The sequence below is a fragment of the Pithys albifrons genome, chromosome 13 (assembly GCF_047495875.1).
Source record: "Pithys albifrons albifrons isolate INPA30051 chromosome 13, PitAlb_v1, whole genome shotgun sequence".
NCBI lineage: Eukaryota > Metazoa > Chordata > Aves > Passeriformes > Thamnophilidae > Pithys > Pithys albifrons.
In genome coordinates, this window is record NC_092470.1 from 15,729,286 (window position 1) to 15,753,031 (window position 23,746).

Below are 23,746 nucleotides of genomic sequence, written 5' to 3' on the forward strand. Positions count from 1 at the left end.
TCTCCTGTCCTATGCAGTAAGAAGTGTATCTGATAGATGCTGTTGGGTGCCATAAGATGAGATATTCTGACCCCCTCCCTGCTCTGCATTTCTGTTTCTAGGTTTGAGTTCTGGGAGGATTTTGAAGAGGATCATGGGAAAGGTAGAGAGAATGGCTACCAGAGCCTTCACAAAGTCCTGGAGCCTTTTCTCCTACGCAGAGTAAAGAAGGATGTGGAGAAATCTTTGCCAGCCAAAGTGGAGCAGATCCTCCGGGTGGAAATGTCTGCTCTGCAGAAACAGTATTACAAGTGAGTCATTTAATAAGTTACTGGGAGTGCCAGTAGTAATGGGACTTGGGAATGTATTTCAATATACTCTGGATACTGTGGCCTTCAGAGTGCAATATGACAGCCATCACCTGTCATACCAGGAGCTTCCCAGTAGGAATCTGAGGCAGGGTAGTTGGTATGTTGCCTTCAAAAAATCATCTCCAGACCACTGGAGATGCTCTTGTAGAGTAATACAGTTCAGCTGGCCAGCTTTGCAGGACAGAGTTTGTCTTTTCTGAGGGAGTAAAGATCTGCACAAAACTGTGATGTTGTCCAATATTAAACTATGATAATATCAATGGGAAAGTAAGGGTTTATAGTGAGGAAAGAGCAATGTCCTGTAAAAGAATTGAGGAGAGATGGAGGGAGGGAAGTAGACTGACGCCTGAATGACACATCCCAGAGGTTTTTGTTCTTCCAGGATTCCAGCATGTCCACTCTGCTCTGTGAAGTGATCTGGACTTTCATTTTCCTGCCTGCAGGTGGATTTTGACAAGAAACTACAAAGCTCTTTCAAAGGGAACGAGGGGAAGCACATCTGGTTTCCTGAACATTGTGATGGAATTGAAAAAGTGCTGCAACCATTGCTACCTTATCAAACCTCCTGAGGAAAATGAGAAAGAGAATGGCCTTGAGACTCTGCAGGTGAGTGGTGCCTTTGGTCACCACCTTTTTTCTTAACTTCCCTCTTTATTCTGTCCTCCCAGCAAGATAAGATCTGGTGAAGCTTTGGCTTCTGTGGCTTCTCTTTTAGAAATAGTCCTCACGATTAAGCCACTTGAACCCCTAGTCCTCCACTTTCAATGAAGGCAATATTTTGTGGTGATCTAGAGCAGGAGCTGCAGGCAGTGTAAGATCTGTCTTGATTGATTCATTTTGTGTGTGGCCTCTGCTTTGTAAATCCAGATGATTTGATTAGAGATGTACAAGAGATGCATGATCCCAAAAGAAGCAGGTCTGTGCAATGTAAGATTGGAAAACATCAGCTGGAATGATGATTATTTCTTCAGTCTCTGATCAGGAGCAGTGGAAAGCTAATTCTTTTGGACAAGCTGCTGACCAGGCTGCGGGAGAGAGGCAATAGAGTGCTGATCTTCTCCCAGATGGTGAGGATGCTGGACATCCTGGCAGAGTACCTGACTATCAAACACTATCCTTTTCAGGTGAGAAACATCAGCATGGAAAATAGTGGAGTTCTCTTGAAAATGTGTGAAAATGCAGAGGGAGCTTTAGCAATGGGAGTCACTGAGTTTTGCAGAGATTGGTGGCTGGGATTACAGGTTGCACTTACTGGAGGGAACTGGAATGTCCCTTCATTTCAGTGTGGCCCCATCTCTGCAAAACTCCTTTGACAGGCCCCTGCTTTGGGCTGTGTCCTATGATAAACCCTGAGAAGAGTGAACACAGAGAGCCTGGCTGGGAGCCTGTAACAGGAGCTGTGGTGTCACCCGCTGTGTGACTGTTCCCTGAGCATCTCCCCTGTCCTTGTGACACAGCTGAGGCAGTGCCATTATTTTTAATTGGTGGTTATTTTTAACAGTTAAATGCTGCAGGCTGCAAAGGGGGCTGTAGGGCTCTCAGAACCTGGGTGCAGCAGTTCCTCAGGGCTCCTTTACCTTCTTTCTTTTATCATTATTGTTGATCTTTCCAGCGCTTGGACGGCTCAATCAAGGGGGAGATCCGAAAGCAGGCGCTGGATCACTTCAACGCCGACGGCTCTGAGGTACCACAGTCCTGCCCCAGGAGGGTCCGGGTGGGCTGCCCAGGCACTGGGTGTTGTGGCTGAGCCACAGGTTGTGACTGCCATGAGGGGATCAGTTCAGTTGATTTCTTTCACCAGGAACCCAGATACTTTTAAAGAGACAGCTATACCAGGTTTTGTAACTGGCCATACTGCTTATTTTAAATCTTCCGCTTCCAAGGAATAGGGCTGCAAGTCACATCTCCAGAAAGTCCTGGAGGCTGGGAAGAGCTAGAATTCAGCAATTCTCTCCCTGTGGTCTAGAGAATGAAATGCTTGCTAATTGATTGTAGACTGAAGCTCTTTTTGCATATGAAATGGCAAAGGCAAAAGGAGGATTTTAAGTGTTGTCAAGCAGTGGAGTCTGGTTTTGGAGGTAAAAGTCTCCAGTATAGTAGGAGAGGGCATCTCAAACCTCTCATCCAGGACTGCTGACTCACAGTGACTGGTGCAAGGCCCTTGTTTTTGTGTCAGTCAGCCCAGCCATGACAAATACCTTTCCTCACTCCAGAAGCCTGGGGTGGAAGGGAATTCTTGGCTGACACAGGAGATACACAGACTCTTCGTGGTTGCAGGAAAGTTAACAAATGAAAATAAGAAGGAAACAGCAGCATGAATGGGGAAGGAGCACAAATGCCCATAAGAACTTGCCCTTTCCCCTCTTCTGAGGGCATCTGTAGGGGCTCAGGCATCTTGGCATCCTGTGCCCTTGGGCAGTGACTTGAGCAGTCTGTTAGTTGCTGATCTCACTCCCTGCAGGATTCAGGCAAGAAAAAGCAGATGTTGTCTGCTGCCTTTGTAGGAGTCTGGTGGTCTGACCTTCAGAAGTGACTCCAAGGTGCCCTTGCTCTGAGCTGCTTTGTTGCTGTCCCAGGTTGATGCATACCTAGATTAGCACATCTTTAACCCCTGCCAGCACTGCCCCGCCATTAGTCCTGGTCTAAAGACCAGTGGTGCTTAGCCTGTGTGAGCAGGGTACACGGGAGGGAAATCCTTTTTCTTCTTTAAGAAGCATGAGTGCAACAGAGCCTTCCATTTCCTCGTAGAGCTTTTGAGTCACCATTGCTATTTTATGTCCACAGTTGCAGGCTGGCTAACTCATGGATACCTTTTTTTTCCCTCCCCAGGACTTCTGTTTCTTATTATCAACACGAGCTGGAGGGCTTGGAATTAATTTGGCTTCTGCTGATACTGTTGTTATCTTTGATTCGGACTGGAACCCCCAAAATGATCTTCAGGCTCAGGCCCGAGCTCACCGAATTGGACAAAAGAAGCAGGTCAGAAAAGCTGCCTGGGTTGTTTTCTCTGTGGCTTCAGTATGAGCATCTAAACAGGCTCCTACCACACCAGAGCTTCTGAAAATGTGATCTTTTTGCCCCAGTCGTTACTCCAGAGAGTGCTGGCAACTGCAGGGAATCTCACTGAAAAACTAGGAGACAAAAAAATGGCCCAAATTTGCCAGATGCCAAGTCTTTCTGTTGGCTTTCGGTTCTGGGATGGTTCAAACCCAAGAGCCCAACCTGTTACAGTTCTCAGCCTAACAGACTCTGTTCTTTCTTGCCCTGAAAAACTTAGCAAGTAAAGCATCACCTTTACTGGGGGGTTTATTAGGTATGTGAAAAGTTTGGTGCTAGTTTGAATTTAGCATGATTGTTTCAGAAGAAAATTTACTCTCTGCTTAGGCACATTACAAGATGTGTTTTAACCATCATGATCTTAACTAGGTCCCATGAGATGTAGAGAATGTGCTTGTTTTTATTCTGAAAAACCACATCTGTGTGTGAAAAGACAATGTCAGCAGACCAGTCTCCTGTGAAACAGCTGAGGGTTGCATTGCTGTGTCAGCAGAGCGTGTTCAGGTCCAGGAAATAGCTCTGTTCTCTTTTTGCCCCTCAGGTGAATATTTACCGCCTGGTCACAAAGGGGACAGTGGAGGAGGAGATCATTGAGAGAGCCAAGAAGAAAATGGTGCTGGATCATTTGGTTATCCAGCGTATGGACACCACTGGCCGAACTGTTTTGGACAACAACTCTGGGAGATCCAAGTATGTGACTGTCAGGAGGCAGAGATGTCTGGAGCAGCATGTGGCATCACCAGCCTCACCTGCTGGTATTGCCCAATATTTGCTGGATAGGATACAGGGCAGAAGACTAACAAATAATGGCAGCTTCCACTGATTTGGCTTATGCAGCCATTAATTTGGACCCAGAGGATAAAGATGATTGGAAATTAAAACCTATTTTTAATGCATTGCTTTTTTTGCCTTCTGCCTTCCACCTAGAGATCATCCTGGTCTGAGGGAACTTGGTAGTGGTTGTGGAACAGGTGCACTTTGGCAGTGACTCCCCTTACAGTCATTATTTGTGCTAGAGCAGGAAAGAGATTAATAAAAATGCTTTTTTATAGTGCTAGATAGAAAACGTACTCCTTGCTTCAATTAGGAAAACCATGGATATGATTTTGTGCTGTAGCAGCACTGACTTAACGGCTCAAAACACCTTTTCCTTCTCACTTGTTCTTGTAGCTCAAATCCTTTCAACAAGGAGGAGCTGACAGCTATTCTGAAGTTTGGAGCTGAAGATCTCTTCAAGGAGCTTGAAGGGGAAGAGTCAGAGCCTCAGGTAGTTTGAAATTGAAATTACATAGTTTGTTGTCCTCTGCAGGTCTGCATGAGGGATTGTGTGTGGTTGGTCCCACTTTGTACTTCTGTCCCCGAGAGCAGGGCAGTGAATAGGACGTGTGTGAGTCTGGAGAAGCTGAGGGAAGACTCTGGGATTGGAGTATCAGGGGGTTGAGAAGAGCCTAGTTGTTGGGGATTAAATAGTAATGGTCACCAAGGGAGTCCCTTGTCTGCTGAGGATTTGTTAGCTAGTTATAGCACAACCTGCTGAAAGCTCCTCTCTGCCTCTTCTGAGCACTTACTCAACATCCTTTTTTGGTTGTTCTCTGAGCAGTAGTCAGCACAGTGAAGTGAATAGGTCGCCTTCTCCTGCCTTGGAGCAGCATTGCTTGACAATATGGTATTGAGTGCTTCGACCAATTCTCTAAATGGCTCAAGCAGCAGAGCTTCTCCTGAGGGCAACAGTCCACAGTTCATATATCTCACTGTCTGGAAATTTTCCTGACTGTTCAGCCTTGATAGTCCTTTTCTTCTGTCCTGTCACCTTATTTATATTCTGTTGTGCCACTTGAGATAGTTCATCCCTGCCCTTGGGGATGGCACCCTGAAGATATTTGCACTTTATTTAGCTCATATCAGCACACGAGCCTCTTCTCAAAGCCTCTTACATCCCGCTGTGCTCAGTGCCCTCTGCTTTATCCCTCCTTCTCTCTGACTGGTAGGAGATGGACATCGATGAGATTCTGCGTCTGGCTGAAACGCGGGAGAATGAAGTGTCCACCAGTGCCACCGACGAGCTCCTCTCCCAGTTCAAGGTACGGACCCCCAGGCTCTCTAGTGGGGTGTGGCAATGTGGGTCCCCACATCCTGCCATGGTGGCAAGGTCAGTAACAGGCAGGAACACCTCAGAGAGATCATGGAATCACAGAATGGTTTGGGTTGGAAGGGGCCTTAAAGATCATCTATTTCCAACGCCCCTGATGTAGGTATTAATTTAATTTCAAGTAAGTGGTTTCGAAGGCTGTGAATAAAGTGCAGAATTTACCAAATTTGGAAACAAAGCCAGTAATTTACACAGGCTCAGCAGTACTTCTTAAACTGCACGTACTTCCTCAAAAGCTGTTAGTCCAAAAACATGGCAAGAAACCAGGAATGTAGTGACATAGGAATTAATTATGAAGTAGTTTATGGAAGTGTTGGCAGAATTCCTATGGGGAAGGAGTTGAGGCTTAGCAGACAGCTCAGGAGTGTTCCTGCCAGGGGAGGGAATTGCTAAAATTTTTCTTGTGCTTGTAAAAGGTCGCCAACTTTGCAACCATGGAGGAAGAAGAGACAGAGCTGGATGAGCGGTCTCAGAAGGACTGGGATGATATCATTCCAGAGGAACAGAGGAAGAAGGTGGAGGAGGAAGAGAGACAGAAAGAGTTGGAGGAAATCTACATGCTGCCTCGAATCCGGAGCTCAACTAAAAAGGTACAGCCCATCTCAAGTAGCTGAGAGGCAGGAGGCAAGAGCTGGCAAAGGCAGTGTTCAAGTGAAGCCTCCTTGCCATCTGAACTTCTTTCTCTCTTCCAGAGCTGACTGGGAATAAAGCACAGAGGCAGAACATTGCCTTCTTGTTAGCATCATGCACTGGGGCCATGGTTTGGGATGCAATGTGAGGGCATAGACTAGATTTGGTGCGACTCATCTTAACAAACAAAATTAAAGAGAACCTGTTGTGATGACAAGGCAAAGTATCCAACTGTGTTGGATTTTACTGCAGAGTATGCCATTTTCTGGCTGTTTCCTTTCCTTGGATTCTCTAGCTCCCTGGGTTGCTCTTGCCTAAATGGGGATCTTGAGGAGCAAAAGAGATGGTCTCTTTCCAGGTTCTTCTTTCTTTGATGGAATCTGCCCCAATCCAAAAAAAAGCTGGCTGTGCAAGGAAGCTCTTCTGGGATATGGATCTTTTACAGGTTATGGATTGTTCTCTGGAATGAGCTGGGGAAAAACATAGAGAGAAGGAAAACTGATATTGGATGAATCCAGATTAATTTCAAAGAAGTCCTGGTTTTCAAAATAGTCTAAGGGACTGTGGCACAAACCCATGGAAATCAATGTGTTTTAATGCTTCTTGTAGCCTTAGTAAATCAAAATGCAGTTATGAAACTGCTGGCTGTGCGGGAAGGATGATCACCAGAGCCTTTGCCATCTGGAAACTGCAAGGGTGTGCAGCCTCTGTGGGGTGGTTATGTGCTCCTGCATCTTCAGGAATGAATGCTGGGGTGTTTTACGGCCTGTACATTAAATAGTGCCAGTGCAGGAGGGACAGAGAAGGTATTAGCTGATTAGATTAGGACTTATTAATTGCTCTCTTGTTTTTCTGGTTCGTACAGGCTCAGACAAATGACAGTGAATCAGATGCAGAAACTAAGAGAAGGCTACAGAGATCATCTGGATCAGAAAGCGAGACTGACGACACTGATGATGAGAAGAGACCAAAGCGCAGGGGACGTCCCCGGAGTGTTAGAAAAGACACTGTGGAAGGATTTACCGATGCTGAAATCAGGAGGTTAGTGCTGAGCACAAGAGACTGTTCAGGAAACAAATATAGAAACCCCATGCAGGTGGAGAAAATCCCATATTAATCCAGGAAGTGTTCACCTGTGAGCATGTCAGTGGTTTAGATGGAGCTGGTTCATTGGGACAGCTTCTGCATCTTTATATAATTCAGTTTGCTCCGAGCTGATGACCTTACCATACAGGTCAGTGAAGAATGGACTGGATTGTCTTTAGTCAGGCTACGGTGAAGCTGGTATGTTCCTAAAATTAATCCTTGTTGTAACCACCTTTTCTGGGCCAAGTGGATTGAGCAATTCCATATAACACGTGAGGTCTTAGGTGCCATGAGATACAGAGCTGGAAAAGCCAAGTGGTCTGGCCTTCCTGACATTTATCTGGCAGTCATCCTGCTGATTTAAGCTCTAAGTAAAAGGCAGGCTCTGGCAAAGTGACCCCATGAGAAGCACTGGTCCCCTTGATCCCAGTGGTTATGTGTCAGTCCTTGAAGGCAGCTGGGGGCTGACTTCCTGAGTGTTATTTTCTTCTTGTATCTTCTAATTCTTAAATCTTTACCAAAGATCTTTGTCTTACGGTTCTGTGCTGATGTTCAGCCAAAGATGGAATAGAGAAGGTTGTCAGGTTTCCTTGACTCTATATCTGATTTGGTATATTTTTAAGCAGGAGATACCAGACTGTGGCTACCCCATATCCATCTTGAAACCATGGAGGCAGGAAGGATATGCAGTATAGAATAGAGCAGCCATTTAGGTTGTTGTGATATAGCAGAAAGAGACTGAAAGAGGAAAAGATGAAAAAAAGAAGACAAAAAATGAATTTTAAAAATAACCTGTAATTGTAGCCATTTGGTCTACTACCAGCATAAGGCACTGTTCAGTTGCAGAAACAATATCTGACTCTTGGTCTAAAGTTGTGTTAGCCATGGCAGGGATTTTTACAATAAAAATAAGACATAAAAATAAATAGCAATCCTTGATTACAAACTTCTGTGATGGATTGAACCTCACTTGGGTTTCTGTGATGAGTTGCCACATTTACAGCCTGAGCCTTAAATTTACTAATGACATTGATTTAATGCCTCTTTTCTTCTTGGAAAAATGAAGTTAATAATTACCAACATGGTGTGAGCCAGTACTTTCTTCTGATTTATTTTTACAGTACAGTTATGACTCTCCTCTTTTTTGTTTTTTGGGGTTTTTTGTCATCTGTCAAACACTCAACATTCATAATAATGTTGTGTTCTTCTCCAGCCAAGGTCACAAAACTTTTTGTGGGGGCTAATGGACAAAGCTTCCCAGTGCTGAGGGATGTTGAGGTAATCAGTGTGGAATGCAAGGGTGATAATGTGGCAGGCTGCAATTAATATATTCAAGTGTCTCTGTGATACTGGACCTACTTTTTATGGCAGTTAGTTTAGTTTTTTGGTTTTTTTTCCTTAGGTTTATCAAGGCTTACAAGAAGTTTGGATTGCCTCTTGAAAGGTGAGTCCCACCCTGGCCCAGCTCCAGAGGGGAATCATGGAGGGACATTGTATTTCTTTGCACAGCCAGGCACACACTGCTGTCATGTCATCAGGAACCCAGACAGTGCTGTGCAGTCCCTCGTGTCTCAGATGGGCACTGATGAACGCTGGCCAAAAGCATCTCAAGCAGTTGTGGCGCCGGGCTGTAACAGCATTGTCCTGCTGGCAGGGTCCAGCCCTTGGGGCATTCCCACTCTGCCTAGAAAAGAGAGGGAGCAGCTGTTGGAACAGCAAATGCTACCCAAAACACTTGCCAAGCTTCTCTATGCACATTAGTCTTGAGACTGAATTCAGAGCATCCATCCCCCTTGAAGGGACACAAGGAGGGGCACATGCTGTCCTCGAGAGTGGGTCTGCAGAGCCCTGACGAAGTGCTGTGACCCAGCATGAGTGAGGGAGGAAGTGGCATACCATGTGTGCTGGTGCTGGAAAGTCCCTGATGAGGTTTCAGGGCTGAGGCAGGATTCCCTGCATATATAGTATGAGAATTAGAGTGGTTTTTCAGCTGGTTGTACTCTCCTGTTGTGAAACACAAGGCTTATGTGTGTCTTGATGTTACTAACTTCAGGCAGGCAAAAGGGACAGCAGATGGCAGCTTTGGATCATCAGATGGAGTTAATATGGAACTGGGAAAGCCTGAGGGAACACTGGATAGTCACGGAGGGTCCCTCTTGTCCCCAAGATAGACAGTTCTCACCTTTGCTTTAGTGCTAAAAAATCGAAATGATTGGATCATTTATTCTACATTTGCACTACAGGTGTTAGACCTAAAAATAGACTAAAAACTTGCTTGTGTACTGCATGAACTCAACTTGTGCTTGTTTCATACAATCATATGTGTACACTATTGAGTAATAAAAGCTGTGAAACAATTGATTAGGAGGAGATGTGTTATATCAAATACAAAACTCTTTTACCCTTTCCCAGGTTGGAGTGTATTGCCAGGGATGCTGAGCTGGTGGATAAATCTGTGGCTGATCTGAAACGTTTAGGGGAGCTCATCCATAACAGCTGTGTGTCAGCAATGCAAGAATATGAGGAGCAGCTGAAAGAAAATCCAGGGGAAGGTAGGCAAGGAGGTTGTGTGCTGATGTTATGATGTTTTTGGGGTTGTTTCATAGAGCTGGAGAGGAAACCATTCCCATGCTGGATGCAGAGGTGTGCCACATTGTGACTTAGAAGCAATGAACAAGCACATATTTAAACCATCCCATCTCTGCCAGGCAACCCTCACCAATGGAAAGAAGCCCCTGAGCCTTCTGCTCAGACTGGAAAGTGCCACTTGGGTCTGCTGGCTTCTGCTGGATATGTGTTTTCGTGGGGAGAGGCTGAAGTGATCAGCTTATTTAATGCTGGGCCACAAAGCCCAAATTTCAACTGCTCCTGGGACTGGGAAGCAAACTGGTGTGACATACTCCATAGTAAAACTGAATCCACGGTTAGCACTTCCCAGAGGTGGAATCACCATCCACTCTGCGTATGGCTGTTCTGTGGTGTTGGTTTGGAGATAAAAGGTCAGGCCTGCATTGCTTCATGGGTCTCTGCCTGTATTGCTGAACAAAGGTGCTGAAGCAACAGCTCCAACATACTTAGATGTATTTTTAAGAAAACAATACTGGGCGGTGTTTGGATTGCAGATGTAAGTGAGTTAGTGGAAGAACACTTACATTTTGGGCGTTAGGAGGTTGCAGTCAAGGTCTTGTTCACTGTCTGTGAAGCCATTTTTACAGACACTTCTTTCTATAAGAGTCCTAGTTGCTGTGTTTTATGGTTGAGCAGGGAAAGGACCTGGAAAAAGACGAGGTCCTACTATCAAGATTTCTGGTGTCCAGGTCAATGTGAAATCCATCATCCAACATGAAGAGGAGTTTGAAATGCTGCATAAATCCATTCCCACGGACCCAGAGGAAAGGAAGAAGTAAGTTTGACTAAGTAGGCAATGCCAAAAGAGGCTCAGGGAATTTGGATTTTGTAGTGGAAAGAGAATAGCCTGGATATGTGGATTTGCTTTATCCTCCACAGCATTAAAAGTAGCTCATGTTTGAAATGCCTTTAGGTACCGCCTGACGTGCCGTGTCAAAGCTGCTCATTTTGATGTAGACTGGGGAGTGGAGGAGGATTCTCGCTTGTTAGTGGGAATTTACGAGCATGGTTATGGAAACTGGGAGCTAATTAAAACAGATCCGGAATTGAAGTTATCTGATAAGGTAGGTCGCTTTGCTTGCTGCTTCCATTGGGTCCATTGAAGTGTTCATAAGAGAACGTGCTTCATTTAGTCCAGAGACAGATGTTTATATTTATAACCACTCCAAAAATAATAATAAATATTAATGAGGAAAACAGTGACCTTCATGGAATGTTGCATGCTCAATGGAAAGCAGAGTTGTGTTATTTGATGGGCAGTACATTTTCCTGAGCAGTACCACATGCACCACACTGAAATGATGCAGGAAGAAAATGGCAGTGCTGACATGTGTGGTTACATGCATAGGACAGAAGAGGCTGCATTGCATAATCGTGACTTGATGTTTTCTTGAGCATCTCACAAGAAGCTGAGTCTGAATTTCTATGTGGGAAATAATCTTTCAAGGACTTGACACTTCTTTTTTCAAGCCTGGTCTATGTTAGCTTTGAGGGTATGGTTATGTGACTGGTGATGGCAGCACAGCCAGCTGGAAAGCCTCCACCTAGTTCTTCTGTTCCTCAGTCATCCCCACAAGAACAGTTGAAATAATCTGGGTTAAAAATAAGCCTCTATCCATTGTATCAGTGCAGTGGAAAGAGCAAACTGCAGCACAGGGTTGAGGAGGAGGGAATCTCCGTATAAGCTTTGCTGCCAATATGTGACATTCCCATGATATCCCTGCTAGTGCTTTTAGCAAAGATCAGGCTGTGGCTGAGATCCCTTCATGTCTGCAGTTCAGAAAGGCATTTTACAGTGAAAACAACTGCCTGAGACACACCACCCCACTTCCAATGAAGTATGAAACTAACCTAGTTGACAAGCTGGGATACTTCCCACAAAGTGGCACATCATAGCCTTGTTTTTCACTAAAAATTCTGGATCTATGCCACTGCTGTAGCGATGGCTCAGGTTACCAGAGGGACCAGCCTGCTGTTGCAAGGCTGCCACAAACAAATCTGATGTGTCAACTAGAGTGGACTCAGTTTTGCAACACAAGGCCCCAAATATAGTTTGTAAAGGTTTTTTTTGCTTTGAGAAAAGATATTTCTTCTTCAAAAGAGATTGCAGAGAACCTAGAGAACTGTCTTGGGGTCCTTCAACTTCTGCAAAAGCCCAAGGGGAGTGATGCTTGTTTGCTGGGAGCTTCACTTTTGGCCGGACAGAGAGACACTGTGAGAGGGAGAAGAAATGCTTGAGCCTGCTTGTTCCCCCAGAAAGTGCAGCATCTCCAGCCTTTTGCTGGGCCTGGAAGGACTGCTGATAGTGTGTATCTCTTTTGTCAAGCTTTGTGCATGTAGGTATATAATCTTTTTTTCTGCTTTATCAAAGATCCTACCTGTTGAGACAGACAAGAAACCTCAGGGAAAACAGCTCCAGACCCGAGTTGATTATCTACTCAAACTGCTGAAGAAAGACCTAGACAAGAAAGAAAACATGAAAGATGGGGAAGAGGTGAGATGTGGCTGCCTGATTCTGGGGATTTCAAGAGGAGTGGTTGGCTGATGGCAGGGGACAGCCTGTGTTCCCAAGTCACTGAACAACATCCGTATTAGAGAATATGGGCTTGTCTTTTGTCTGATTGCATTGTGATATTGAAATGATAATTAGTAAGGGGCAGGTAATTGTTGCACTTTCTCAGGCTCATCAGTCTTCCTGCCATCCTTCAGGACTGCAGCTGTTTGCAAGGTGTTCAGGAGATACGATATTTCCCCAGGACGTAGCTGTAGCTATTTGCTTGCCCTGACTTCTGTGTTTTCACCAGGGCAAGCTAAAGAAGAGGAAACCACGAGTAAAGAAAGAGAACAAGGCTCCCAAAGTCAAAGATGAGCATGGGAATGAACTCTCCTCTCCTCGGCACTCAGACAACCAATCAGAAGAAGGTGAAGTCAAGGTGAGTCAACCTGGTGGATAGTGGCTTTTCCAGGTTTCCTTGAGCTGTGTTGTTGCTGCCCAGACTCACCCTGAGAACCACCCCAGCAAAGCTTTGGGGAGTCAGGGGGCACTACAGAGTGAATTCCCACAGGATTGTCAGACTTCAGAAAACATCCATACAGCTGTCAAGGTGAAAGGACCTTTCCCACCTATTCTTTTAGGTCAGTGCTTAAGTGTTTTGGGGCATCCTAGAATGGCTACACACATCCACATATTGACTTGGAGAAAAGGTTGTCTCAGGACAAAGCCTGCTGCCCTTATAAAGGAGAGAAAGAAGAATTGTTTCTGTCTCCTTTTGGGCACATTAGCCAGTGGTGAAGTTGGAGTTTACCAAGGTCATGCTGTTGCTTAGAAAACGTTCTGTCTTTGAGTGGTTTGGCTTGTAGTCTAAGGCTTTTTGTTCATGTGCTGATCAGTATCTACCTCAGGGGCTAAGCATTCTGGAGCACAGCTGGCACAGGAAAGCAGAGCAGATCTGCATCTTGCCAGCATGTCACAGACTTGGGCTCCTCTGATTTTTATACTCTTTTGTCAAGTTTGGGTGGATGGCAGCTGCTTAAGCAGGGCTTGCTGTCTGGTTAAAGAGGTGTGAGGGCAAATTTGGATGGACCTCAAAAGTTGCTGGCGTTTTAAGGATGTAAGTTTTGTGGAAGAAAGTGTACATGAGGTGAGGGACTCCAGCTTTGTGCTGTGACTGATTTTCTAGGAGGATGGCTTGGACAAGAGCCCGGTGAAAAAGAAACAGAAGAAGAAAGAGAACAAAGAGAACAAGGAAAAACAGACATCCTCTAAGAAAGAAAAGGAAAGCGATAAAGAGAAAAAGAAGACAAAAGATAAGAAAGAGAAGGTATGTGGTACTTTCAGGAGCAGTTTGATAGGAAAGTCCCTGAGCAGAAGGACAAACTATGAGACTTAGTATTCCTTAAAGGTCCTGTGTGAAGAGACATCAATGAAGCACTCTGGGGTGAGGTGGTATCCCTTTTTCAGTCCTGAATTGCTATGAAAAAATAGAAAAGGCAATATGCTTGATGGAATGTGAGCAAAAAGGAAGAGATTTTGTCAGACTGCCTTTAAAGTACCGTTATCCCTGTGACAGTGATATGGCCACACAGCTGATGTTAAGGAAGCACAGGGGAAGAGCCTAGAGCACTCAGATCAAAGTTCTGTTTAGCTGTGATTTATAACAGGTTTGGCAGCTCCTTGTCTCTATAGCCCTTTAATTTAAGCTCACCCAAATGTCCCAACTGTCCACATGCATCAAGACTGAATGTTGTCATTGTCACTGTTCAGGACTTAGAAAAATGGATGTTTCAACATCACTGTTATGTTGGAGACTAAAACGTCTCTTGACTCTTGGGTACAAGTGCCCGGAGGCTGGGTTCAAAATGGAAGGGAGGTAAGAGCTCCCGCAGTAATGACCTGAAGTACTTGTCCAAGGAACAGGTATGTACTGCATGCCCAGTGTACTTTGACACTGAGGTCATAAGTGCAAAACCAAGAAGTTTTGTAGGGGAAAATTTGCTTTCCAGTGATTTTTTGTATGGCTTTGACTGCAGATAAGTCATATAACTAAAATTTTACATGAGCAGGCCATGATTTGAGAACTAGTGATATCACATGAAGTTGCACATCCTCAGATGTAAGACTACCCTGAGCTCTGTCCTTTGTAAGGAAGAGATATTCCTTGGTTTAACCTCTCTTCCAAGTCTTCAACACTAGTTTTCTCTCCATGAGTGTGAATATCATATTCTTGTCCAACCTGTTGGCTCTGACTTCTCTGTGTTCCCTCAGGGATGACGTAAAGCTAAATATAGCCATTGTAGCTCAACAGTTTGAGATTCTGGGAGGAAAGTTGTAGGAGCATTGCCCAGGATTTAACAACTGCCAGTAATAATAGTGCAGAGGCTGTTGGTTGGATCACTTGGGATCCTACAGTCTGGCTTATCATGTGATGTGTGTAATTTGTCCTTGTAAAGCCTAAAGGTGGTGAGGCCAAATCTGGGAGCAAAGGGAAGAGATCACAAGGTCCCGTCCACATTACTGCAGGAAGTGAACCGATCCCCATTGGAGAAGATGAGGATGATGATCTGGACCAAGAAACATTCAGCATAGTGAGTATTTTCCTCAGGAGATGGGAGGGCAGTGGCAGAGAGCACAGTAAGGCAGCTGGGGTTTGCTGTTATCCAAGGATGTGTTGCAGGTATCAGGGTGTGAACCCCCTCCTAGTGCCCCACAGGGATTTCCTCTGGCCAATCTGAGAGCAGGGCAGGACACTCCTGGACAAGAGCTTCCCATCAGCCTCTGTGCTACCCACTGGTAGCATGTCAGCAGAGCAAGCACAAAGGCTCCCTGCTTCAGCTGCTAAATTCCCACCACTCATTTGGCAACCCTGGGTTACAGAAGACCCTGCAGCCTTATGCAGCAATCTGTCTCCTGTAGAAGCCAAGAAGCCACTGGGGCTCTTTCAGACAAGGAAATAGAGTTTGGAGGGTGACCTTGTATGGCTCTCAGAGGTACAGAGATGTGTATATGCTCTCACAGCAAATGTGCCCACAAGGATCATTGTAAAAATAGCCTTTGATTTAAAGTTGTCATGGCAAATTCTCCTTGGCTGAATCGCCATTTCTTAAAAACAGTTCTCTCAATGCAAATCTGTATATTCACCTCAGGTCTATGTTTTTTAGTCTTTTCCCATAACTTTCCCTCTGTGATACATGAAAGGTCCAGTCAGGCAGTAGAAACCTGTCTGACTTTGTGTCTGTGCACAGTGTTGATGTGCACAGCTGAAAAACATGCTTTTATCTTATGTCTCTCAGTTTTGGTAAAAGGGAGCATTAAAGTGACCACAGATGGGGATGGACAGGATAGAGTGAGTTCTCCTTCATCTGGGGCTGCTGGTTCAATGTGTGGATGCTTGGATATGCTTCCCTGCCTGCTGTGGGATTTGTGTGGGCACAGACCATGTGTAGGTATGGCTTACAAAGCAAATTGTTCCACTCTAAAAGACAAGAGACAGTGGAGGTGGGGAGACTATTGTCTTTTCCTGATTATTGTCTCCAGCATGTCTAACGAATTGCTATTTTATAGCTGATTTCTCCTTGCCTAATGGTCAGATAAAGCTAATATCTCATGCTAATGAACTTCTTGCAGCTTTGTGTGATTAACAGGGGAACAGTGTAGAGACCTGTGCCAAATTAATCACTTTTTCCTCTCTATTCCTCTTTCAAGTGCAAGGAAAGAATGAGACCAGTCAAAAAAGCACTGAAGCAGCTTGATAAGCCTGATAAGGGACTGACCGTTCAGGAACAGCTGGAGCACACACGCAACTGCCTCCTAAAAATTGGTGATCGCATTTCTGAGTGCCTTAAAGCCTACACTGACCAAGATCACATCAAGCTGTGGAGAAGGTGAGAGATCATTTTGTTTTCCTTGGCTGGTCTAGGATATTTTGAAATGGTAGTCAGCGGCTGCTGGGTTTTGTGGAGATGAATGTGCCATTTGCCTCTTACTTAACCTGTGAAATCTTGTGTTCTCTAGCCCACTCCGTCCGTAGAATTACAGAATTATGGAATGAGTTGGGTTGGCAGGGACCTTAAAGATCATCCAGCTCCAAATTGCCTGTTGTGGTCAGGGACATCTTGCACTAGACCAGGTTGCTCAGAGCCCCATCCAGCCTGGCCTTGAACACTGCTTGGGATGGTCTTCCATGACCAGTCCCAGCTGAGGGTTTTCTCTGCAAGTGTTGATTTGATTTACCTTGATTTTAGAGCTAGTTTAGGTAAACCAGTGCAAACCTCTTTATTCTACTTTGAGGAACTTGGTTTCAGCCCTCCTGATCATCCTGTCCTGTGGTGGGTTGAGACTGTTTACCAGGGAGGATCAAATTGATTTGATGTTGGTTTGGAAGCAGTTGGCAGTTAAACTGCTGGTGTAGCAATTAACCAAAAATGTTCATGTGCTTCTAGGAACCTATGGATATTTGTGTCAAAATTCACAGAATTTGATGCCAGAAAACTACACAAGCTCTACAAGATGGCTCATAAGAAAAGATCACAGGAAGAGGAGGTGAGAGCTGAAGTGCCTTGCCTTTGATTGCTGTCTTTGAAAGTTGCTGCACTTGAAGTGTTAATACTTTTTGCCTCTTACTGTGGGTGTTCTTTGTTGTTGTTTGCAGTCTGTGATTTTCTCAACATCCAAACAGTGTTTGCATTTGCCTTCTCTTTCATATGGCATTTCTGGTCACTTTGTCCTGGGTATTCTGACCAAGAAAAGATATTGTTTGGTGTGGCACATGGTGTTGAGTTACCCTTTAGAGAAAGAAGCCTGGCATGCTACCCTGTAGAGATAAGGTGTAGAAGCAGAGCTGCAAAATTGTGCCTGTCCTCCACCACATTTGTACCATGCTTGGGCACAGTTGGTTCACCAAGTCTTCAAGGAGGCAGGAAAATCCAGAGCCTGACAGACAAGGCCATTGTTCACATAGCCCAAATCTTTTGATGGAAGACCAGCTGAGCTGTATCCCTGTCTTCCACCTTGCAGGAGCAGAAAAAGAAGGAGGACATGTCCAGCATAAAGAAGCCGTTCCGCCCAGAGCCTTCAGGCTCCAGCCGCGATTCCGTCATGTCCCAGTCTCATGTGCCTCACAATCCTCATTCCCAGAAAATCCACATGCCCCCTTCCCACACCCAGCAGCAGATGCATGGGCACCCACGTGACAACTATGGCCATCCAAATAAGAGACACTTCAGCAACACAGGTGAGTGCTGGCAAGCCAGGAAAAGCCATCCCTTCCACATGCTTCTGGACACAAATCCTTCTCAACCTTGTCAGGTTTAAAGATTATGGCATAGAACATGTATTACCACTGTACTTATTGCTAGACTAGAAAACATGATGATGTAGTGAGGAAAAGAATATAAGAATGGGACACAATAAGATTTGTGAGAATAATGATAAAATTCAAATAATAAAATTGGGCCCACATAGTTTAGGGAGGAGAAAGTTAAAGGGGCATCAATAGTTATAATTTCTGTGAGAATTCAGCAAAAATACTGGGCTTAAACCAAAGTATGAAAGAGACTTACAGGTGCTCTTTCTTTGTGGCAGATCGAGGAGACTGGCAGAGGGATCGAAAGTTCAACTATGGTGGCAACAGCAACCAGATGTGGGGTGGGGAGAGGCACCACCAGTATGAGCAGCACTGGTACAAGGACCACCACTATGGGGACCGGCGGTCGCGTGGGGATCCCCACCGGAGCTCTGGGAATTACAGACCAAACAACCTCTCCCGCAAGAGGCCGTACGAGCAGTACAACAGTGACCGAGACCACAGGGGCCACCGAGACTATTATGACAGGTAATTAATTCCCTTCCACCTCAGACAGGCTGTCAGGAGTTCACAAGGAATGCACTGACTCTGGAGACCAGGCTTGCCTTGGGGAACTGATCTCCGTCCATTTGTTTTCCCTCCGCAGGCACCACCATGATTCCAAACGTCGACGATCCGAAGACTTCAGGCCTCAGAACTACCACCAGCAGGATTTCCGACGGATGTCTGATCACAGGCCACCCATGGGATACCATGGCCAAGGACCTTCGGACCACTACCGGTCCTTCCACACAGACAAACTGGGAGATTACAAACAGCCCCTCCCTCCCTCTCACCCTGCAGTGTCGGACCCTCGCTCGCCCCCCTCTCAGAAATCCCCCCACGATTCCAAGTCACCTCTCGATCACAGGTCACCTCTGGATAGGTCATTGGAACAGAAAAACAATCCAGATTATAACTGGAACATTCGGAAAACATAAAGTGACTGAGAGGGGAAAGTGCACGTCTGGAATACTTGGATTGGTGTGACAGTGGCTGCTTTCTCCAAGCCAGCAATGAGAAACTCTGAACATGCTGCTATCATCTGGCTGGGTCAAGAAGGATTTTAGGGGAGTGAGTGGAGGAAGATTTTTTCCTAATTCTTGATTCTGGTTTGGATTTCCATTTCCTTTCCCCTTTTTTACGATTGAACTGTTCTATCATGGAACCAGCCTAGCTGCCTTGGTCTCTGTTTTGTTTTTGTTTTCCTCAGTCCAGTGGACCCAAGGGAATTTTCCCCAGCCAGTGTTTCCTCAGAAGGAGAAGGCAGATCGATGCTGCTTAGAGTGGTGCAGAAGGCTGTGAGCCTACTCCAACTTGATGTTATGTGACAGATGCTGCTTTGGGATAGGGGATAAACTGGTTGGGCTGGGATTTGTGTGTAGTCAGCATGGGGCAATGGGAGGATGTATTCAAGGAGGGACAGGAAAGACTCTCAGCAGCCAACCTTGGTTGAAAGAGGGACTTGCTGTCCCTGCAGGATTAGCTATGCTGGTGACAATTCATCACTTTCCTGGCCATGTTATCATTTCCATGTCTTTATCCATTTCAAGAAACTGGCTCTGCTTTGATTGATTGCTGTTATGTCCCCCGCAATAGGAGAGCTGGGGGAGATCTTCCTTCCATCTCCAGGGCTGGAACTGGCAAATCTTGATTCTGGGGAGGGCAGGTATTGGGATATATGAAAAAGAGTAGTTAGTTCACTTCTAACCAGTAGGAAAGAAATTGGGGTGAGAACAGTGTTTCTCATTGGACAGGACTCAGGAATTCATAACAAAACTTTTCCCTTCTGGCATGGGCAGCTTGGGTGGTCCAGGAATTAACAGATGCTGACTGGGAGCTGCAAGATCAAAAGATGGCTCTGGACATCTGGGGATCCGGAACCTCCCAATCTCCCTGCCACTGAAGCACTCTGGTCTCTGGGCAAATCATTTCTCTCTGTGCTTCACAGAGCAGTGATCACAAACCTTTACTGCAACTGAAGGGTAAAGGATGATAGAACAAAGTGAAATAGGAATTCAGCGGAGTGATCATTGCCCATTACCTTCCTGCAACACTTCCAGCAGTGACTCAGAATTGCTAAAAGTACTTGCACTTACAGACCTTCTGTCTGTCTAAATTGGAAATGAGCCTGGGGACTTAGCATCTCGGTGAGCAGGGAGAGAATGAGGAATTCAGGACTGATCCTTAAATCCTTAGAGCAAATGTCTTAAGAGCCCAGCATGACAGAGGGAAAAGAGGAGTCTGTAGCCCAGCTCAGTGGACTTCAGAGCAAACACTCCAAGTATTCAAGCCACAGCACTAGATGCAAACCAGCATCCAGCCTGGACACTACAGTGGTGAGAGAGGGGTTGGTGGTGCACAGATTGCTGGCCAGAAATAGTTGGGGTGATTATTTTTCAGATTGGAGTTTCCTGGACACCACAAAACTTTCACAACAGCCAGACTGCCCAGAGCACGATGTTTGGGGATGCGTCACCTCCCAGAGCTTAGTGTTAAAAGACCGGGCTGGTCCAGACTCCTCTCTTTGGTGAAGGACAGAAGCTGGGCGTCCTATTAAGGTGCCAGTATTTAATCCTAATAAGCTGTGATGTCCTTTCCCTGAAAGTCTGAGGGCAGGTGGGTGTTCAGGGCTGGCTTCCTGACTCCAGTCCGCGCCTTGGAAGGCGCACGCAAACTGACACTAATACCGCATGTCCCCTCCATGCAGTGTATCCCTGGCAATCTGCCATCACTCCTCCTGAGCCCGCTGCTTTAACAGAACACAAGGGAAGGGTTTTTCTTCCTTTTTGTTTTTATTTTGCAAGATTTCCACCAAATTTAGGGCAGTTTTATTTCCTTAGGGGCATTTGCTGCCCTGAGAAAGTGTTACACTTGGGTTTACCTGTGCAGGGCGAGGTGAAGGCAAGTCTTCCACAGTCCCCCTTGGAGCTGCCAGGCAGTGGGAGGTGTGGAGAGAGCACGTTTCCGCAGCGTTTCCCACTAAGCTGTGACTGCAGCCTGTGGTGTTCAACAAAGAGAGCCTTTCTTTTCAGAGGTATTAGCTTTTAATGTGAAAATGGAAGAAACCTCAGAGGGGGCAAAGAGAATTACTCTGTTTGTCCCTGAGTGGTGCTGTCATGGTGGGAAGTTTGTGCCATACTCTTGTGAAAAAGGCAGTACTGGCCAGCCAGTGTTAGGGTTGGTGCAGGAAAACTTGAACCTCAGCAAGAGGCATTTTCTGTGTCCAGATGTGGGGGTTTCTGCACATTGTGGGTTCTGGGTGTGAGGTTGGTTTGGATTTCCTTCTTGTGCAACAGCAAAAGCTTTACCCATGTCCACAGAGAGTTGTCCCCACTGTCACTTCAGACTGATGCTGAAGTCACATAATTTTGTCCACTTGTGGTGTATGGGTCTTCACTGGGTTTGGCTTTAATGAAACTGGAGAATAAGATTTGGGAGAAAGTTCTCCCTGAGCACACAAACACAGCCACATTCATTTTATGTCCCCTCAGCACAGGGACCATGACCAGACACAGTCACTTGGATGTGAGTGGGATTGGAGGGGACATGTCCACAGCCATAAACTTCCCTGTGGTGTTTGTGTCAACACCTGGTACAGCTCTTCCTTCCAAACCAGCTGTGGGATTCCCTCCAGCCTCTTACAGGAAAAAATAGTAACTTGATGGGTTTTTATCAAAAACCAAACAAAAAAACACAAAACTTTTTTAGCCTGACCTCTTTGGAAATGGTGTAAAGTTGTGAATTCACATGGTGGAAGTCCTGCAGACAAAAACCTACTGTGGGGACAGGCGATGTGGTCCCAACCAACAGAGATACGTAACAACGTGCTGAAGTCCTTGCGTGAACGGTTTGTGATCCACACAAAAATATTATTCTGCTTTCACCCATTTCCTCCCAACCTCTGCCTCCCCTCCAGGGAGAGAAGGACTCTTACTGTAAAAAATATGGACTTTTAAACCTGTTGACTAAAAACAGTAATTAATATTAATTTATATTTGTGAAAGAAATGCCACTGTCCTAGTGATTTCTGATGTAAATATGTTGTTTATATAGTATGTATGAAATTTTCCTACATTGTAAAACTGCTGTACTTTTGATTCTTGTATATTAAAAAGTGTTACTGAGATTTTCAGAACGGCCCCAATGTAGTGTCTCGAGGAGGTCCTGCAGACCCCTGGGTATGAAGGCAGGTCTTGGGGTTGAGTGCCTGACAGAAGGGCTGTTTTGGGATGACAGGCCCCTTCCCTGCCAGCCACAGGCAAGCCATAATGGATACTTTTACCACAGGAATAAGCATGTTCTTGGCTGTTTTTACATAGTTTCACAGTCTGTGGTGATAAAGACTGGGAAACCAATTCAGATGGGAATTTCCACCTGATCAAGAGGAGCTGTGTTCCCTCACCTATATACACCAGGATTTCACTGGGACTGTACCAATATTTGTGTTTATCCAAACTGTATTTGCTGGATCTCTGGACATGTGTAAAATGTTTGGCCCTTTCTGGAGAGAATTTCCCATTTTCTTTAAGGAGTTATGCTCCTGCTATGTTGGTGGAGTTCTCCACTCTGTCCCTGGCCCCTCCTGGGCAGGATGTGCTTCTCCCCAGGGGGGATGAGATGGCACCCAGTGGGATGATTTGGTTTTGTCTTTACCCTCCACTGCTCACGCTGAGGCCCACACGGCAGGACAGGGAGCAGGGACTGGAGCCATTTCTCCCAAGTTATAAAAGCTCATTGTAAAAAGCACTTCTCACACCTGTAGCCACTGGATCCAGCCCTTCCCAGTTTCTGTTGCTGAGCCAAGTTTCAACCAAGAGTGAAATTTCACAGCTGAGTTATATGCTCCTGAAAAATGGATTTCCTCATGGAAAGAGTGACTGGCTGTCAGCCATGGGGCTGTGGCAGGGAGAGGGGCTTGGTTGGAGAGAGGCACTGGGGGCTGCAGGGAGCTGGTCTGGGTGTATGTACATGGAGCACAGGGCAGTGAATCTACCTGAGGCCGGTGATTGTTTTTTTTTTTAATTTAAGGAGGCAGGTAAGGAATGGGCACTGTGATGCTGGGGACATTATCCTCCTGGTACAACTCAACCCAGCATCCCCTGCCCACCCATATCCACAGCACTATACTGAGAACAGTTAAATCCTTCTCAAAGCTGGAGAAATGACCCCTTCCCACATCTTGCTGTCAGGCAGGTCCTGTCGGTCCCACAACAGTGTATCATCCATAACGACATGGTCCATGCAGTGCCACGGCCATCCCGGAGTGCTGGGCAGGGCCGGCGTTCCGGCTGGGAGCACAGGATGGAGCAGTGGTCACTCCTGCTGGCTCACCTTGGAAAGGAGACCCAAGGTGTCCGGCAATGCCGACATGCCAGCACAGGGAGCAGGACCCCCAGCCCTGCCTGGCACCCACCTCAGTGAGGGCATGGGGAGGCTGGAAGCCCCCGCACTGTGCATTATGCCAGAGCGGATCCTCTAGAGGGCAGCCAGTTCCCGGAAAAAAAGGCATTTTTTGGTGAACAACAGTATTGAGCAGTTGTGGCTGTTCCCGGACAGCCGCTGCTCAACCCGAGCTCTCGGATGCAAAGCTCAGAGCAGCCCAGGCAGTGGCCCGAGGGCAGGGATGCGCAGGCACAGCCAAAGTGGGGCTGGAAACCACCCCCAGACGCTGGGCAGTGGCACCTGAGCTGAGGTCCATTGCAGGGCGATGGGATGGGACCCTGGAGCCCCCCAGGCAGGCCTTCACCAGTCATGAAACATGGTCTAGAGAGCATTTGAACCTCTCTGAGAGGCCACAGGGCCATTGCTGCCACTACCGCTGTCCCTTCATGGCCTGTGCCTTCCCCACTCAACCTCCTGGGGAAGCTTCAGTGGTGCCATGTGTGGTTAATCAGGACCCTTGTCCATCCTTGTCCCTCAGATCAGCATTTTTCCCACCAGGACATGTAGGTGCTGCCTGTTTGTTGCCCCAAGCTGGGGATCAGTGAGTGAGGGAGACCCCC

General features: G+C 46.1%; 1 protein-coding gene across 11 annotated transcripts in view; it reads left to right on the top strand.

Annotated features, from left to right (window-relative positions):
* The window catches only part of CHD2 (chromodomain helicase DNA binding protein 2), an 86,709-nt gene extending 64,839 nt beyond the window's left edge, over positions 1-21,870 (top strand). For 10 of the 11 annotated variants that reach the window (XM_071568789.1, XM_071568792.1, XM_071568791.1 and 7 more), the window contains 23 exons: positions 102-290; positions 794-956; positions 1,322-1,474; positions 1,963-2,034; positions 3,180-3,329; positions 3,949-4,097; positions 4,578-4,674; positions 5,396-5,488; positions 5,973-6,146; positions 7,052-7,227; positions 8,675-8,716; positions 9,685-9,824; positions 10,534-10,675; positions 10,814-10,964; positions 12,272-12,394; positions 12,705-12,833; positions 13,581-13,721; positions 14,851-14,985; positions 16,103-16,281; positions 16,840-16,939; positions 17,414-17,630; positions 17,981-18,230; positions 18,349-21,870. In XM_071568789.1, the coding sequence (XP_071424890.1) occupies positions 102-290; positions 794-956; positions 1,322-1,474; positions 1,963-2,034; positions 3,180-3,329; positions 3,949-4,097; positions 4,578-4,674; positions 5,396-5,488; positions 5,973-6,146; positions 7,052-7,227; positions 8,675-8,716; positions 9,685-9,824; positions 10,534-10,675; positions 10,814-10,964; positions 12,272-12,394; positions 12,705-12,833; positions 13,581-13,721; positions 14,851-14,985; positions 16,103-16,281; positions 16,840-16,939; positions 17,414-17,630; positions 17,981-18,230; positions 18,349-18,682 (3,499 nt within the window). In that variant the 3' untranslated portion in view covers positions 18,683-21,870. The remainder of the gene's footprint in view (positions 1-101; positions 291-793; positions 957-1,321; positions 1,475-1,962; positions 2,035-3,179; positions 3,330-3,948; positions 4,098-4,577; positions 4,675-5,395; positions 5,489-5,972; positions 6,147-7,051; positions 7,228-8,674; positions 8,717-9,684; positions 9,825-10,533; positions 10,676-10,813; positions 10,965-12,271; positions 12,395-12,704; positions 12,834-13,580; positions 13,722-14,850; positions 14,986-16,102; positions 16,282-16,839; positions 16,940-17,413; positions 17,631-17,980; positions 18,231-18,348) is intronic. The other variant, XM_071568795.1, reaches the window with a different exon arrangement.
* Positions 21,871-23,746: the final 1,876 nt, after the last annotated feature.